Source organism: Sinohyriopsis cumingii, chromosome 3, assembly GCF_028554795.1.
Source record: "Sinohyriopsis cumingii isolate HCF-2022 chromosome 3, ASM2855479v2, whole genome shotgun sequence".
In the NCBI taxonomy this organism is placed as follows: Eukaryota; Metazoa; Mollusca; class Bivalvia; order Unionida; family Unionidae; genus Sinohyriopsis; species Sinohyriopsis cumingii.
Window position 1 is genome coordinate 91,679,517 of NC_142963.1, and position 17,588 is coordinate 91,697,104.

The following is a 17,588-nucleotide window of genomic DNA, read 5'->3' on the forward strand; positions in this document are numbered from 1 at the left end:
AAATTTATACTTCAAGCTTGCAAAAAGAATTTTTCCAAGTCTGCAAGCTTGCAAAATCTAAAGTTCAAGCATGCACAAGATTGAAAAGGAATTTTTCCAAGTCTAGTCTGCAAGCTTGCAAAATCTAAAATACTTGATGTAAGCTTGCACAAGCTTGCATTAATCAGCCATGAAAGTTGAAAGTTGGCAGTTCTGCAATTGATCAATACTTCCTGAAATGTTGAAGAATATATGTTATGACTAGATCATGCTCAGTAAAAGAAACCACAATATCAAATTAAAAGATGTTTCCAGTAATCTAGTTTTTATTTATAGCATCTGATAATGCACTTGAGTTAAATAATATATATTTTCAGTGTTGTTGCAAAATGCTAAGAACTTGAATTACTTGTACTTGTAGCTGACACATAAATAAAATATATTATTTCAACATTTCTGTTTAAATTAACAATGAACATTATTAAAATATTTCAAAATAAACTGAATTATCGTTAAACCAAGGCAAAATATGAAACGTTACTTTTTCTACAAATGTCTTTTTTCTCATTTTCAAATTTTTACAAATATTTTACATGCTAGAGAACAAATGAATTTTTTGCATCAAGAAAATTCTTCAAGTGATTGTACACTCAATTAAGTATGCAGTCATTTTGTGAGGGAATGGAAGACTGGATAAAGAATTCCCTTTAGTAAAATCCTGTAAAATAGATAGTAATTGCTGACTGCAAAGCTATTTACAGACTAACTTAATACAGCAAGATATTTGATGTCAATTACTTGTAAATGCTATTTACCGACAATGTATGCACCATCAAATATAGTCTCAGTAACTCTTGTAATATTACCTTCTGGCATTAATTTTTTGAAAGAATCATCATATATTTGTTTCGATGACAATCTGCTGCCAGGAGAAGAAAAAAATAATTGTCAGTTATTTACTTACTAAAATAAAAATTTAAAAGTATATACAATTTTTGTTTTTCTTTGAGGGAGAGAGAGATGCATCCCATTATGCCAACATTCTATAAAGAATTGAGCTTTGTGAATTTTGCTTGTTTAAAAAGAAATCAATAAAAGCATGCAAGATGAAATGGGTTTTTCCATGACAGAGACTTAATTACGTATCAAGTCATTAAATGCAGTTACTTGCCCCTGTTTACAGTCAGCAGACTGGTTTATGAACTCTAAATATACACACAACATATCTGAGTCACAAGAACACAAAACAACCATTGTAGCCTCGCGCTAATAAATTAGGTGCAATTTTCAAGGTTGAACTGTCACAATTTAGCTCGTTAATTCAGTAAATTTTGGTTAGAGCGTCCGTCTTGGATGTGGAAGGTCGTGGGTTTGATCCCCGGCTGAGTCATACCAAAGACTTATGAAAATGGTACTAACAACTGCCTTGCTTGGCACTCAGCATTAAGAGGTTAGTGTTAGGACTGGTCGGCCTGGTGTCAGGTAATGTGACTGGGTGGGACATCATGCTACATGTCTGCGGCATGATGCCCCAGTGCTAGACATCACTATAAGCTACCACACTGCAGACAATGTAGCGATATGACTGAAAAATTGTTAAAGCTACATTAAAAATCCAAATCACACACACACACACAGTAAATTCTATTGCCTGCAGAACCAATATATGTGCAGTAACCAAATCTATAACCTGAGAGATAATTTGAATTCATGGAGTTATCATGTTGGTGAGTAAACTCAAGACAGTGTTGTATTTTGCCAGTTTTCGGGACTGTAGATTGGCAGTAGCATTGTGTTTCACTTTTACAATTTAAATACATCAAAAAATGACTTTGTAATGTTGCTTCACCCAATGATTGAGATGACAACTCTGCAGATCATTTGTTTGATATGTGTAATAGCCCTTTCAAAATGGATGGTAAAACTAAAATTTCTGAGCTCAATAAAGGATGATTTGGACTAACACTTACTGATATTTCTTGGACTTGATAAGTGATTTTGGAATGTTGAACTAAAAGTTAATTGCTTTTGCCAAAGAGGTAAATACTCCAAATTTTTTCCCCTGGTTACATAGTACATGTTGCTGTAATCCATTTCAGATGATACCTGAATCACACCAGAAGCAGAGGAGGATGCTGACTTTTATTCTGAGGATTTTGTTTAGAATAGGTGGTTCAGAGTAATTCAAATGGCAAACATTCTCATTTTCACCAAATAGTTTATCATTTTGACAAATGAGAGAGGGAACCTAACCATTTGTCACTATCCTATCCCAAATGGATTTCTACATGGAAGTAAATTAGTAGAACATTTCCAGAGCCATATATTATAAAGAGTTTCTTCACAGATCCCATTCATATGCTCTTATTTTCATCTGATTAAATATTATTAAATGATATGATGGTTTCATTCTTTTCTTTCATTGTGACATTAAGATTTCATGCTAGTTAATGTTCACCATATATCATGCTAATTTATGTACACAATATATTATGGTAGTTAATGTTCACCATATATCATGCTAGTTAATGTTCACCATATATCATGGTAGTTAATGTTCACCATATATCATGGTAGTTACTGTTCACCATATATCATGCTAGTTAATGTTCACCATATATCATGCTAATTAATGTACACAATATATCATGGTAGTTAATGTTCACCATATATCATGCTAGTTAATGTTCACCATATATCATGCTAGTTAATGTTCACCATATATTAACAATTTCATTTTAATATTTGATATTACTCATACATTTCACACATCAAGAGCTAGAAAAAAGGAGGTATGTGACCATGTATAGAATAATTTAATCAAATACACATCAGTTCTTCTGATGCAGCTTTAAGCTAGGTCAGCTTTGCTTGCAAGCTTGCAATTAGTAAGCTTGTAATTGATAAGCTTGCATAAGTTTGTCATTGATAAGCTTGCATAAGCTTGTAGTTGGCAAGCTTGTGATTGGTAAACTTGTGCAGTTTCAAATCTGAGCTTGCAACAAGCTTGCAGCAAGCTTATATAACAAGCTCACACAAGCTTGCCACTTGCAACCTTACCAATTACAAGCTTGCACAAGCTTCCCTATTACTAGCTTGTGCAAGCTAGTAATTGGGAAGCTTGTGCAAACTTGCAATTGGGAAAGCTTGCCGCAGTTTCAAATCTAAGCTTGCTGCAAGCTTATATAACAAGCTTGCCCCAACCTTAAAAATAAGCTTGCAATTTTGGTTTGGGAGGTGTGGCTTAATAGTCCATGTTAACCTATATTTCCAAGGACCTCAACACAATAATCACTGTCAACCAAAAGGTTCTTAAATGTGCAAACACATGTAATTTTTCTCTAATCAAACAATGACCACACACTACAAAACACTAATTTCACACTTGCATGATGTTTTTGTGTTTCACTTTTGCATAATTCACAAATAAACCTTTTTTGAGCTGAACATTAGCACTTCACACCTTGCAATACAAAACACAAACCAAACACCTAATACAAAACTATATTCCTATTGCAAATTACTAAACAAGTATACCTAAAAATACTCAAGAGGATTCATTATGTTATGAAATATGGAATGATCCATTTCATGAAACTTATCCATGCTGTCATAAAATCTCATGAATACTGTACAATATGGCATCTGCTCCTATTTCCCAATATGGACTCCCCATAATCAACAAATAATCGCTAATATCTAACAAAGATATAAATGAAGAAGTAAATGCAGATAATTCACACACCTTAGGTTTATCGCACTAGGATCTATCAACATTCGGTGATGAAAATTTTAAAATACTGAAAAACTAAATTCTTTCAAGCTTTGCAAAAATAGCATAAAAAGGTGAAAATTAACACATCTTAGCCGAAACTAATGAATGCATGTATTCCTTCTTAATTTGACTTAATATTGTCAAATAATAGCCATAAATATGACCTGAAATGGTCAATACAAAATCCTCCAGATTTCAAGGGCAGACTGCAACTCTATAAACACAAAATTGCAGGTTTGAAGTTTTAATCAATTCAATTACTAGTTTATTATGATAATAAACATGCGAGGTACTTATGATATTTCTTTACCAGTTGCTGTTTCGTTGCTTCCATTATCATGAAAGTGACATAAACACCAAAGCAATTTCTCAAGCAATCAAAACAAAAAGAAGGTCCTATCATTCACGTATAATACAAATATATTAATGCATAATACCAATGTACTTCCTCTTATACACAAATGTTTTTACATTTTGCTTCGAATTTTTTTGATATTCTGTGTTGACCAGAAGTTTTCACATTTTACGCTAGCGGTTATGAACTTATGCATTAAGATGAAAATGTTACAGCAATCTGTGTTGAATTTGATTGACATTTTACATTTATTATGACATTCTGCATCGGCATTCTGACATAGTGTTAGTATGATTTTTGTAATGTCGTAATGAAATGTGGTGCCATACTGGTCATAATTTTGAATTATCATCACAATATATTTTCCTATTTTCTGAAACAATTTTAGCATTAAATGACAATCTAATACATACCTGAATATGAACATAAATAATACCAGCAAGGCAAAAAATGTGGCCACATTGTCCATTGTGCGTAACATAACAACGAGCTGACGACGTAAAGCTGGCATAAAGCGAACTAGTTTCAGGATTCTAAGTAATCTGAATGTACGTAGCACTGACAAACCACTCGCTCCTCCCTGTTGTGTAAGTTCTACAAGGCTGAAAGAGAAAAATTGTCAATAGTTATGATAAGTAAGTCAGCGATTATAATAAACACATATGTAAGTATAATGTCCATTCTGTCAAAAAGCATGTCAATCATTGAGGATAATATTGTAGTTCCAAGAGTATATTATACAATGCATAGAGTATGGTAGTACCAAACAAGTGGCTTAGCAAGAATTCTCCCCACCCCCACCTTCAAAACTTAATTTTGTGTTTGGTGCAAATTTTGGGCCTCATTACCTCTAATGATTAAGTTGTGGTTTATTTTGCTAAACTTTTTTAAACATGTTTTATGGCTGTTTTGTCCTCAAAAGAAAGACACACATCTTAAAATGTATCACTCCAGGTAAAAACACCAAAGAGAAAATAAAAATAAAAGTTAAAAAGTACAATCAGTTACTAGCAAACAGTTTCCTTTGGGATCAAATTTTCTTTTCATTTGAAAATGCTGCTTAAAGCTCCAATGCTGCTGTTTATCATAAATTTCACCATTCTTCCAATCTATCTCAAATTAGGAAGGAAGAAATGATTTATTAAATAAGCTATCTGACATATTAGGTTTAAATGACGTTCAAATATTCAGTTCAGAATTAGGAGGTTCCACTCTTTAATAAAGTCAATGAAGTCACTTATGATTCCGTTCTTTTTTGATGAGTGTCCTAAAAGAAGGGATGTAATACATTCAACAAATTGTATTAGTGACTAATCTAATAACATCAACATTCATGTGGCACACAAATTAAGTGGATCTGAGAAAATAAACTGCACATTTGATAAAAATAAGAGTCAGGGGAATATTGGTGATTGGCTGGTGCACTGGAATACTTTGAAGGGTGAAACTTCGGCTGACGACAATCAACATAACATGGTCTTGGCTTCTTATGTTTACAGCTGTGACATCATCAAATCTTGTGTTCCAGCTTTCAACTGAAACCGGTTTACCCATGGATGTCACAGATCATCATCAGATTAATTTGTACACATGTGAAAAATGGCAGGGTTTCTCACTTCGAGGGAAAATATATATGGCTCATAAAAAATATGAAGAAACATCACAGTGTTTAGGATCAATATGTTTCAAGATTCAGTGTTATTCAGATGACTTGCCATATCTGACTTTTTGCAACTGACGGCAGCATTTGGGGCGTTAACTAAACATAGATTTTAAATAAATAGATAAACACATTAATGTTGCAGCTGTTTGCATCAATTTAAGTCATATATTTAAAATTACATGAAGTGTTTACCCAGGGTTTCACTTATTCATACAAACTACACTGTTTTCAGGTGCAATGAAGTAGTGATTCCCATAGGTAAGATGTTGGCCAAATTTCTAGCATGCAATGGTTGGCAGCACACACGTACATGAAACGATAAGAATTTAAATATAATTGTCTGCATCTTGAGACTGTACTCAAGCCATATACCACCTTTAAAAGACTGGGCTTTATCAAATTGATTGTAATATTCTCATGTCCTTGCTCTGGTCAGTAATTTATCAAACTTTTTCTTAAAATACAGCAACATGACATAGAGACTTTTAGATAAATAAAATGTACAAATAAAAAATTTTTTAACAACATTTTAAGGAATTCCACGATGACCATACATAAACAAAAAAAAAACAATCTGCAAAAAAATGTATGAGGTGATAAAAAATGAATTACTTTTAACAGAAATTCTTTGATAAAGGGATTTTGAAACAATTACAAAACCATACAGACAGAAAATATAATACCTAAGAATCACAGTGAACCCATCAAAAACGTACCTAAGAATCACAATGAACCCATCAAAAACGTTGAAGCCATTCTTGATATAACCAAATGGTCCAAATGCCAGTAGCTTCATTAGCATCTCAACCGCAAACAGAATAGAGAAGATGATGTTGCTGGTCTCCAGAGCTCTAGTTAACTCTTCAGGCTGCAGAATAGAAAGCTAAATAATATCTGCTATATATAGCCTAGCAATATTTTTATTTTCCAGAAAAAGAAAAGTATGTTTTAAAATCCTGCATGGATATGAACATTTAAAAACAAAACGTCACCAATTTTAAGCAGGAATCTATGACTGTAAATAGCATAGATATTATTTAAGGGAAATAGTTGTTTAAAAGAATCTTGACTCGTGCACAATCAGGGTGGAAATATTAAATGGTGTACATCATTGATAAACTGTAGAGTTTTAATCACTTGTAGTTCCTTTTCATGATGTAACCATACAGCACACACAAAGTGCAAAGGATGGATTTGTTTGAATATTTCAGTCCAGGAAAGACTAAAACCTCTTCACTATCATTGGTGAGTCATCGTATACTTCAGGTTTTCAACCCAAAAAGTTTTGATGAAATAAGTCTCACATGAAATGAGCATAGTTTTCAGTTTTTGTTTTAATTTTTGGAATAGATTTATTTTCCAGTGAATATTATTTTTACAAAAGTATATAATTGCCTTTGCAGTTACTAGTCAATAAAAATACAGGTGTCAAAGAACAACAGTAAATTAATACAAAATGGGGACTTTAATTCTGATTACTATGAGTTCATAATTAAGACAAGTTTGCCTCCATGATAACATTTTTTAACACAAAAAGAAACACTAACCAAACTCAAGTAATATTATCACTACCATGATGATGATGAAAACCACCACCACCAGCAACATAATAATAATAATAATAATAATAATAATTATTATTATTATTATATTATTATTATTGAAAGGTATTGGTCATAAAAGATGTAAATAATTTTTGCATCAACCATCTAACTTGGGCAGTACAGTTTTGCATTAAATGAATGCCATAAACTAATGCAAAGCTGTATATTTTTTGAAAAGTGCAGATATCTGCTTGCTGTATTTCTGCAAAAAAGGATTAGTGTGACAAAAAAACAGAAATATCGAACTATCTGTACAGTGTATTGTATTTACTAAATCTGGAAGAATAGAAACACAGAATGAAAATGAGGGATCTTAAACTGAAACAATGAAGCAATCACTTTTTAAACAAAAATGCTTTGAAAGCCTGGAAATATGCAAAAGAAAAATTGAGGAGCTGACATACCTGATTGTGATACTCAATGCCCATACTGAGTGTGTTAAACAAAATTGCCAAAAGAATTCCTCGCTGGAAGTACTTGTGCTCTACCAAGCATTTGATACCTTCCTGGAATCTTTGATAACATTCTGCAAAAGAGCGAAGACACATATGAGCTTGGAACACCTAATAGCTCTTTCAAAAGCAAGGTTCTTAAGTAAATCCAATTACCTTTGTTTTATATTATTCATATCTGTATGACAGTGTGTATGCTGACTGGCCTAGTAAATCTTTCAAAACATACCCATTGGAAAAAAGTTCAATGCTGTATTCATTAATGATCATATGAATTCCCTTCAAATTGACATAACAGGATAAGAATTATATTAGCCTTGTTCAAATGAGACAAACAGGATAAGACAATAGCCTTGTTCAACCAGACAAATGGGACAAGACATCTAAAGCCTTGTTACAAAGAGACAAACTGGATAAGTCATTATTAGGTGTTCATCTGAAACAAATAGGATAAGATATTAGCATTGTTCAACCAGACAAATGGAATGAGACATTAGTCTTGTTCAGCTAGATAAATGGAATGAGACATTAGCCTTGTTCAACCAAACAAACAGGACAAGACATTAGCCTTGTTCAACCAAACAAACAGGATAAGACATTAGCCTTGTTCAATTAGACAAAGAGGACAAAACATTAGCCTTGTTAAACCAGACATATGGGACATGATATTAGCCTTGTTGCCTTGTTCAACCACACATATGGAAAAAGACATTAGCCTTGTTCAACCATACAAACAGTACAAGACATTAGCCATGTTCAACCAAACAAACATGATAAGACATTAGCCCTGTTCAATTGTTCCACCAGACATATGGGATAAGACATTAGCCTTGTTCAATTAGACAAACAGGACAAGACATTAGCCTTGCTGAACCATACAAACAGGACAAGACATTAGCCTTGTTCAACCAAACAAACAGGATAAGACATTAGCCCTGTTCAATTGTTCAACCAGACATATGGGATAAGACATTAGCATTGTTCAATTAGACAAACAGGACAAGACATTAGCCTTGTTGAACCATACAAACAGGACAAGACATTAGCCTTGTTCAACCAGACAAACAGGATAAGACATTAGCCTTGTTCAACCAAACAAACAGGATAAGATATTAGCCTTGTTCAACCAGACAAACAGGATAAGACATTAGCCTTGTTCAACCAATCAAACAGGATAAGACATTAGCCTTGTTCAACCAGACAAATGGGACAAGACATTAGCCTTGTTCAACCAAACAGGATAAGACATTAGCCTTGTTCAACCAGACAAATGGTATAAGACATTAGCCTTGTTCAACCAAACAAACAGGACAAGACATTAGCCTTGTTCAACCAGTCAAACAGGATAAGACATTAGCCTTGTTCAACCAAACAAACAGGACAAGACATTATTTTTGTTGAACCGGACAAATGAGAGAAGACATTAGCCTTTTTCAACCAGACAAATGGAATAAGACATTAGCCTTGTTCAACCAGACAAATGGGACAAGACATTAGCCTTGTTCAACCAGACAAACAGGATAAGACATTACCCTTGTTCAACCAGACAAATGGAATAAGACATTAGCCTTGTTCAACCAGACAAACAGTATAAGATATTACCCTTATTCAACCAAACAAACGGGATAAGACATTAGCTTTGTTCAGCCAGACAAACGGGATGAGACATTAGCCTTGTTCAGCCAGACAAACAGGATAAGACATTAGCCCTGTTCAATTGTTCAACCAGACAAATGGGATAAGACATTAGCCTTGTTCAGTAAAACAAACAGGACAAGACATTAGCCTTGTTCAACCATACAAACAGGACATGACATTAGCCTTGTTCAACCAGACAAACAGGATAAGACATTAGCCTTGTTCAACCAGACAAACAGGATAAGACATTAGCCTTGTTCAATCAATCAAACAGAATAAGATATAGCCTTGCGCAACCAGTCAAACAGAATAAGACATTAGCCTTGTTCAACCAGACAAAAAGTACAAGACATTAGCCTTGTTTAACCAGTCAAACAGGATAAGACATTAGCCTTGTTCAACCAAACAAACAGGACAAGACATTAGCCTTGTTCAACCAAACAAACAGGACAAGACATTAGCCTTGTTTAACCAGACAAACAGGATAAGACATTAGTCTTGTTCAACCAAACAAACAGGACAAGACATTGGCCTTGTTCAACCAGACAAACAGGATAAGACATTAGCCTTGTTCAACCAAACAAACAGGACAAGACATTAGCCTTATTCAACCAGACAAACGAGAGATTACCCGTACAAAATAATCAGGCAGATTCCACCTGGAACTTAAGCAGACTCCAGGCGGAATCTGCCTAAAATGTTAAAAATCTGGTTAATACAAAGGCAGACATGGAAAATTTGAGAAGTCAAAGATGAATCCATCTAGAGTCCGTCTAACTCTAGATGAACTTTTGTCAAATTCCTGCTATAAATACATCTTTAGGCATAATTTTGGACTTGGTTGATTTTCCACCCACCATCTAGGTGGAATTAGGAACTTAGTCACTGGCATCTATTATATGAAAGGAGGAATCTGGACTTAGTTTATTTTCTAACCAACATCTAGGCGGAATGAAGAACTTACATCAGTTAAATAAGGCATAATTAGGACTTGGCTTTTGTGTGTCTGTAATTTGTTAAATGACTGAAAATATAGTGATATTTTGTGATTGTAATATCGCTGACAGTTCAACAAAAATATCGATAAGATATAATAAAATTTATTGTTTCTTGTACAATTTGAATTTTCAGCAGCATTTATATTTCCTGTTTCTGATAGCTGTAATTTTATTGTTTATTTTGGGCACAATTTATAACTTCTTTCCACAGCTTTCCTTGTTAAATTTCTTTTTCAAATTTGTTGTTGTTGTTGTTGTTGTATTTTTGTTTAACTTCAATTGGACTTAAGTGCCCTCAAACAAGTTTTCATCTTGTTTTCCGTTTTAAAACATAATTTAGCTTTTCTCCTGACCTGAATTTCCTCGATATGGACCCATTTTTTTAATATCGTCTCCGAAACTTTTTTAAAAATAATGCTCTATCCAGTCCCATTCCACAACGAGCTTTCAAATAAGTATTTGTTCCATTTATTGTTTAACAGAGGATCATTGTATAAAGCTTTCTGATTGGTCAAAATTTTGTAATTGCCCAATGAATCATTGCGTAACAGAAACTTGTCGGAAAGAGCATGTTTGCTAAGCCTGGTGATTCGAATGTTCGAGCAGGACGAGAGATTGAATAACCATTTGAAAAATGTGCGGCAATGAGAATACCCTGAACGCAAATTTGATGGGAACATAACTGCTCTGTCTGTCTGTTACTTTCCCGTACAGAAATTTCTCATGGATTCCGTATGGAATACTTATGGAATCCATATGGAATAGATATGGACTGAAAAACTTATGGAATCAGACAATTTATTCCATATCAATTCCATAAGTACTTCACAGCAAGTGAAAATTCCATATGGAATAAAGTTGCAACTTTAATCCATAAGCACTTTTTTCCATATGGAAAGCAGGCTCATGGATTATAGCATCATGGAAAATACTCTCTGAAGAATAAATAACCTAAACTATCTGATTCAGATAGAAATATTGGTGGAAGTTTGAGTGCATGTATATGTCAGTGTAGCTGATGTGGAAGGATGAATATATACTCATATAAATTTGAAGAAACACATGCATGCCAGTTTTCTTTAATTTATTTCCACAGATGTTTAAAAACAAAGACATGACCAAAAAAGTAGGGAAAATGTAAACATGATCAGAAAATTAATATTAAAATACAAGCATATAAGCTGAATCTTTGGTGCAAGGTGGATTATGGGCTTGATCTAATGTTTATTCTGACAAGTAATTTTGTTGGCTTCCTATTAAAATATGCTCTAAAAAAATCATACCCTAGTGAAAATGTGACTTAAATTTCAGCAAAATCAATGAACATTTCTTGACATTCACTCAAATGTCCTTTTTCACTAAAATTATGGTATTTTAGGAGATTTTACCAAAATTTAAGAAAATATCAGTGAAATTTTGTGATTGAAATTTCACTGACTCTGCCAACATTTCTGAAAATATCAGTGGGAATTTTTGATTGAAATTTCACTGAGAGTCTGTCAAAAATTCTAAAAATATAGTGATATTTTGTGATTGTAATATCACTGACATTTTAGTAAAAAAAATATAAATAAGATATAATAAAATTTAGTTTTGTTTCTTGTACAATTTGATCGATTTTCAGCAGCATTTATATTCCCTGTTTCTGATAGCTGTAATTGTATTGTTTATTTTGGGAACAATAACTTCTTTCCACATCTTTCTGTATTATATTTCTTTATCAAATTTTGTTATTGTTGTTGTATTTTTTTAAATTTAAACTGGATTTAACTGCCCTCAAACAAGTTTTCTTGTTTTCTGTTTTGAATCAGAATTTCGCTTTTCTCCTGACCTGAATCTGATTTTCCTCGATACGGTCCCTTTTTTAAATATCGTCTCCGAAACTTTTTTAAAAATAATGCTCTATCCGGTCCCATTCCGCAACGTTTTTTCTAAAAAGTATTTGTTCCGTTTATTATTTAAAGGATGACCGTAGTAAAGAGCTTTCTGATTGGTCAAAATTTTGTACTTGTCCAATGAATCGTTGCGTAACGGAAACTGACGGGAATGCTAAACATGGCGATTCGAGCGGGATACGAGTTTGAATAACCATTTGAAAAATGTGCGGCAAAGAGAATAGCTTGAATCAAAGTCGATGGAAGCGTAATTGGTCAGTGTGTATGAAAACTGAACGCCAGGACTAGCATTTTGCTTTTTGTGCCATAGACAGCTCTACAGTAGCGGCGAACGTGCTAAATAGGACAAGGAATTGAACCAAGATGATTTCGAAGTTATATAACTCAAAACTGATTAACTTCCAGGATGAATTTAAGGAGGACAACGTATAGATCACTGGTGGGAATTCTTGCGAAATACCCATGTCTATCAAAGATGGTCATATCTTTGCGGAATTTTCTTGGCCCACATGTAGAATCATCGTTCAATATCGTGGGGCATTGTTGTGTATATTATCAAAATATTCTAGGTGTGTTGAGTTCAGTGTAAAATAAGAGTACTTCTATCATGATAAACGGTTGTCACGGCTACTTATGGAACAAGGACTATTTCAAGAGACCACAACAGCATCATAGTTTGTGCATTAATCAAAAATCAAGTTGCAATACAAGTGACATGGCAGGCTTTTAGCATTTCTTTGCATGTCTCAAATGGATGCTTTTCTGTAATTTTGCATTATTTTCAGTTTAATTTTTCAATGCAGATTAATATTTTATATATGTTTATTCACAGATGCCTGTGCATATATTCCAGGCTTGATACTTTGATTTTTAAAATCGCGTAATTATTTAGTGTCAAGCCAGATTCTTCACATGTTGTATATACTATAAATATTGCACATAAGAGATAGAAGGCCTCAAGGTAGATTAGTTCTGTAATTAAGTTACCTTCTCTAAATAAAGTCATTATTATTATTAATTTTATTATTATTATTAACTCCCATATCTCTTGCCTTGGATGTCATATAATTACAACATCTGTAAAAAAAAAAATCATGCAAACTTAATATCACCTTGGTTAATAAAGTCCTGTTTAAGTCATATTCATTATTAATCTGAAACTTCAGTAAAATACTATATAATGATCAAAACTGTAGTGAAATCTCACAAACGTTTTAGTAAATATTTGTGAAATCTCACCAGACTTTTCAGTGAAATGAAAAAGACTTAAGTGATGCCATCATGGATTAGGCTTTGTATGCGAGAAAGAAAATGATGTCTAAGAATCATTAGGCAGTTTAATAGAAATCTGAAGCAGATTTGTTTATGGTTTAGACAGAAGCGCTTTTTAAAAAAAACCATCTGAAATCCGCCTTAAGTATGCCTGGAAATTTTTGTACAGAATGAACTGTTACCAAATTCCATATGGACCATTTACAAATTCCATATGGTATATTTGCCAACTCCATATGGACTATTCACAAATTCCATATGGAGTATTGCCAAATTCCATACGGATTATTCACAAATTCCATATGGATTATTACCAAATTCCATATGGAATTTTAATTTTATTCCATACGAACAACCTACAGATCTCATGGACTAATTAGCATATTCCATGAGATTTTCCATACAGAGTACGTACGGAGTCCATAACATTTCCATATAGATACACTGAAATCCATAAGAATGCTTTAACTATAGAATAGAAATGTCCATATGGATATTTCTGTAAAAGTATGTATGGATTCCATAACCATTCCATGTGGAAAATTTTGTACGTATTTGATGGGGTTTCTGCAGGTATTTCCATGTAATTAGGCAGAAGTAAAGATTCTGCCTAGTAACAGTAATTTCAAGCTATATTCCACCCTGAATCTGCCTAAAAGTCATAATATGGGGAATCTATGCTAAATAAACAGAATAAAATGGGATGAGACATCAGCCTTTTTCAACCAAACAAACAGGTTAAGACATTACTGGTAGCCTGATATTCTACCAGACAAACAGCATAAGATATTAGCCTTGTTCAACCAGACAAATGGGATAAGACATTAGCATTCTTCAACCAGACAAACGAGTTAAGACATTATCCTTGTTCAAAAGAGACAAAAAGGTTAAGGCTAAGCCTCCGGTTCAGCCAAACAATAAGGATAAGATATCAGCCTTGTTCAACCAGACATAATGGGACAAGATATTAGCCTGACGTTCAACCAGACAAACAGGATACAACATTAGCCTTGTTCAACCAGACAAATGGGATAAGATATTAGCCTGTGGTTCAACCAGACAAATAGGATATAATATTAGCCTTGTTCAACCAGACAAACGGGATAGGACATTAGCCCTGTTGCCTTGTCCAACCAGACAAAAAGGGATGAGACATTAGTCATTTTCAACCAGACAAATGGGATGAGACATAGCCTTGTTCAACCATACAAATAGAATAAGACATTAGCCTTGTTCAACCAGACAAATGGGATAATATATTAGCCTTGTTCAACCAGACAAATGGGATAGGACATTAGCCCTGTTGTCTTGTTCAACCAGACAAAAAGGGATGAGACATTAGCCATTTTTGCCTTGTCCAACCAGACATATGGGATGAGACATTAGCCTTGTACAACCAGACAAATAGGATAAGACATTAGCCTTGTTCAACCAGACAAATGGGATAAGATATCAGCATGAGGTTCAACCAGACAAATGAGATAAGATATTAACCTTGTTCAACCAGAGAGACAGGATAAGACATCAGCCTTCTTCAACCAGGTAAATGGAAGAAGACATTAGCCTTGTTGCCTTGTCCATCCAGATATAAGGGATGAGACTTTAGCCCTGTTCAACCCATCATATGGTATAAGACAATTTAGCCTTATTCAACCAGACAAACAAGATGAGACATAGCATTGTTCAGCCAGTCATATGGTACAAGTTGCTTAGCCTTGTTCAACCAGACATATGGGATGAGACATTAGCCCTGTTCAACCAGTCATATGATATAAGACATTAACCTTGTTCAACCAGACAAACAGGATAAGACATTAGCCCTGTTCAACCAGATTCTCACATTGCTACATCAAGCTTTGCCATCCATGGCTTTGGTAAAATGTTTCAATGATGTCTGTTAAGACAGATGGCACTTTGGTCTAACTGAAACTAAAAAGATATCTCTCCATTTATAACATTTTGTACAGCATATTTTCCGCAAATTTTCAAACCAAAATCAAAAGCTTAAAAGGATATAATTTACCACTAGGAATAAAAGCGGTATGTCTCAATCAGCCCATGAAAATGTTCTTGTGCATGTGGTTATCTCATCAAAACAATACCTAATGTTTGGAAAATCCTGATCCTGGCATTAATAGAAAAACTTGTCTACCTGACTCTCGTAGATCCCAGAGTCACTTGGGAATCTGTTTGAGTGAGACTAGGTAAGATAATCAGTTAGACACCATTTTATGTGCTTACACATGCTACGTGGACCACTGCAAGTAGTTTTATAAAATATCACCATTGGTGTTTGTCTATAATTTGATTTGAATATCCCGTTGTAATTTGATAATCCATTTGTAATGAAATAAAGCAATCACATTTTATTTCGTCTGTACATATTATAGCATGCAAGCAATTATTGTATACCATTACTACTAGACATTCTTCATCCAGGTGATTAGGCAAAATCATTTGTGCCACTAAAATTATAAAATGACATATTTGCTAAGATATATTACAATCAGAATTATTGTTATTTACACGACATAAAAACTACTTGAGTGATAGACTCAGTTGGATAAACTGTTTTTCAATCATTTAAACAATGACAGATGTCAAGTACATAGTGATTCAATTCTAGCAGGTGACTGGAATGAGCAAAGAAATATTCCCATACATGTTATACTCTACACTGACAGATGCCATCTGCAGCCAAGGGATCAACTGGACATAATTGGTATGTTATGTCTTTTCAGTCTAACCGTCCTGACATCCTAAACATGACAATGCAAACTATATTATTATGAAGTTAACAAGAACAACAATCGCACATAACAGATTATATGTTAATATGTTCTCTATATCTAGACTGTTGCCACTGATGTTGGATACTCTTTGATGAGTTGCTAAGTTTTCTCATTCTAGGAAGGACCAGTTTTTTTACACCTTACTTTTCTTCTTTTTGGTTTCTTCCATTTCAGTTTTCCACTCTGTTTCGCACTCTTGACAACCTTCAACGTCACCCAGCTCACAATCACGTGATGGGCACTGGTAGCTGCATTCACTTAAGGCACAGGAAAGGCGTGGGTAGAATTTGTCATTCATATTATCTACTAAATAATTCTCTTGCATACCTAGAAAAAAAATATTATAAATTTATCAGTATACAGTCTAAATTTGGATTGGTATGCAGGAAAATAAACAGGCCAACAGGGGAATAAACAGGAGACTATAGAAGTATTGACTTACTGGAACATTTAAAAACTTTTTTTACTTCATACATTAATTGTTGCATAAGCTTTGATTGGCAATTAGCATTTTCCATCAGTGTCTATCATAACTAACATATATCAGTGTCTATCACACTTAACATATATCAGTGTCTATCACAATTAATATATATCAGTGTCTATCAGAATTAACATATATCAGTGTCTATTACAATTAACATATATCGGTGTCTATCACAATTAACATATGTCAGTGTCTATCACAATTAACATATATCAGTGTCTGTCACAATTAACATATATCAGTGTCTATCACAACATATATCAGTGTCTGTCACAATTAACGTATATCAGTGTCTGTCACAATTAACATATATCAGTGTCTATCACAATTAACATATATCAGTGTCTATCACAACATATATCAGTGTCTGTCACAATTAACATATATCAGTGTATATCACAATTAACACATATCAGTGTCAATCACAATTAACCTATATCAGTGTCTATCACACTTAACCTATATCAGTGTCTATCACAATTAACATATATCGGTGTATATCATATTAACCTATATCAGTGTCTATTACAATTAACATATATCAGTGTCTATCACAATTGCTCAAGATGAAGAAGCAAATCTAGCCATCTTACAGGTGACTGAGAATTACTGACAAGATATTGCCCTTGTATTATAATTTATTTTTTTGACGAAGGCTTTTGATAACATCTATACAAT

The 17,588-nt window shown here is 33.6% G+C and overlaps 1 protein-coding gene across 5 annotated transcripts in view; it reads right to left on the reverse strand.

The window, feature by feature from the left end:
• Positions 1-17,588, reverse strand: part of LOC149803281 (voltage-dependent T-type calcium channel subunit alpha-1G-like) — a 136,257-nt gene that overhangs the window by 73,847 nt on the left and 44,822 nt on the right. For all 5 annotated transcript variants that reach the window (XM_089952959.1, XM_089952962.1, XM_089952961.1 and 2 more), the window contains 4 exons: positions 16,568-16,750; positions 7,781-7,902; positions 6,489-6,640; positions 4,523-4,711 (listed from right to left, as the gene is read on the reverse strand). In XM_089952959.1, coding sequence (XP_089809085.1) covers positions 4,523-4,711; positions 6,489-6,640; positions 7,781-7,902; positions 16,568-16,750 — 646 coding nt within the window. The remainder of the gene's footprint in view (positions 1-4,522; positions 4,712-6,488; positions 6,641-7,780; positions 7,903-16,567; positions 16,751-17,588) is intronic.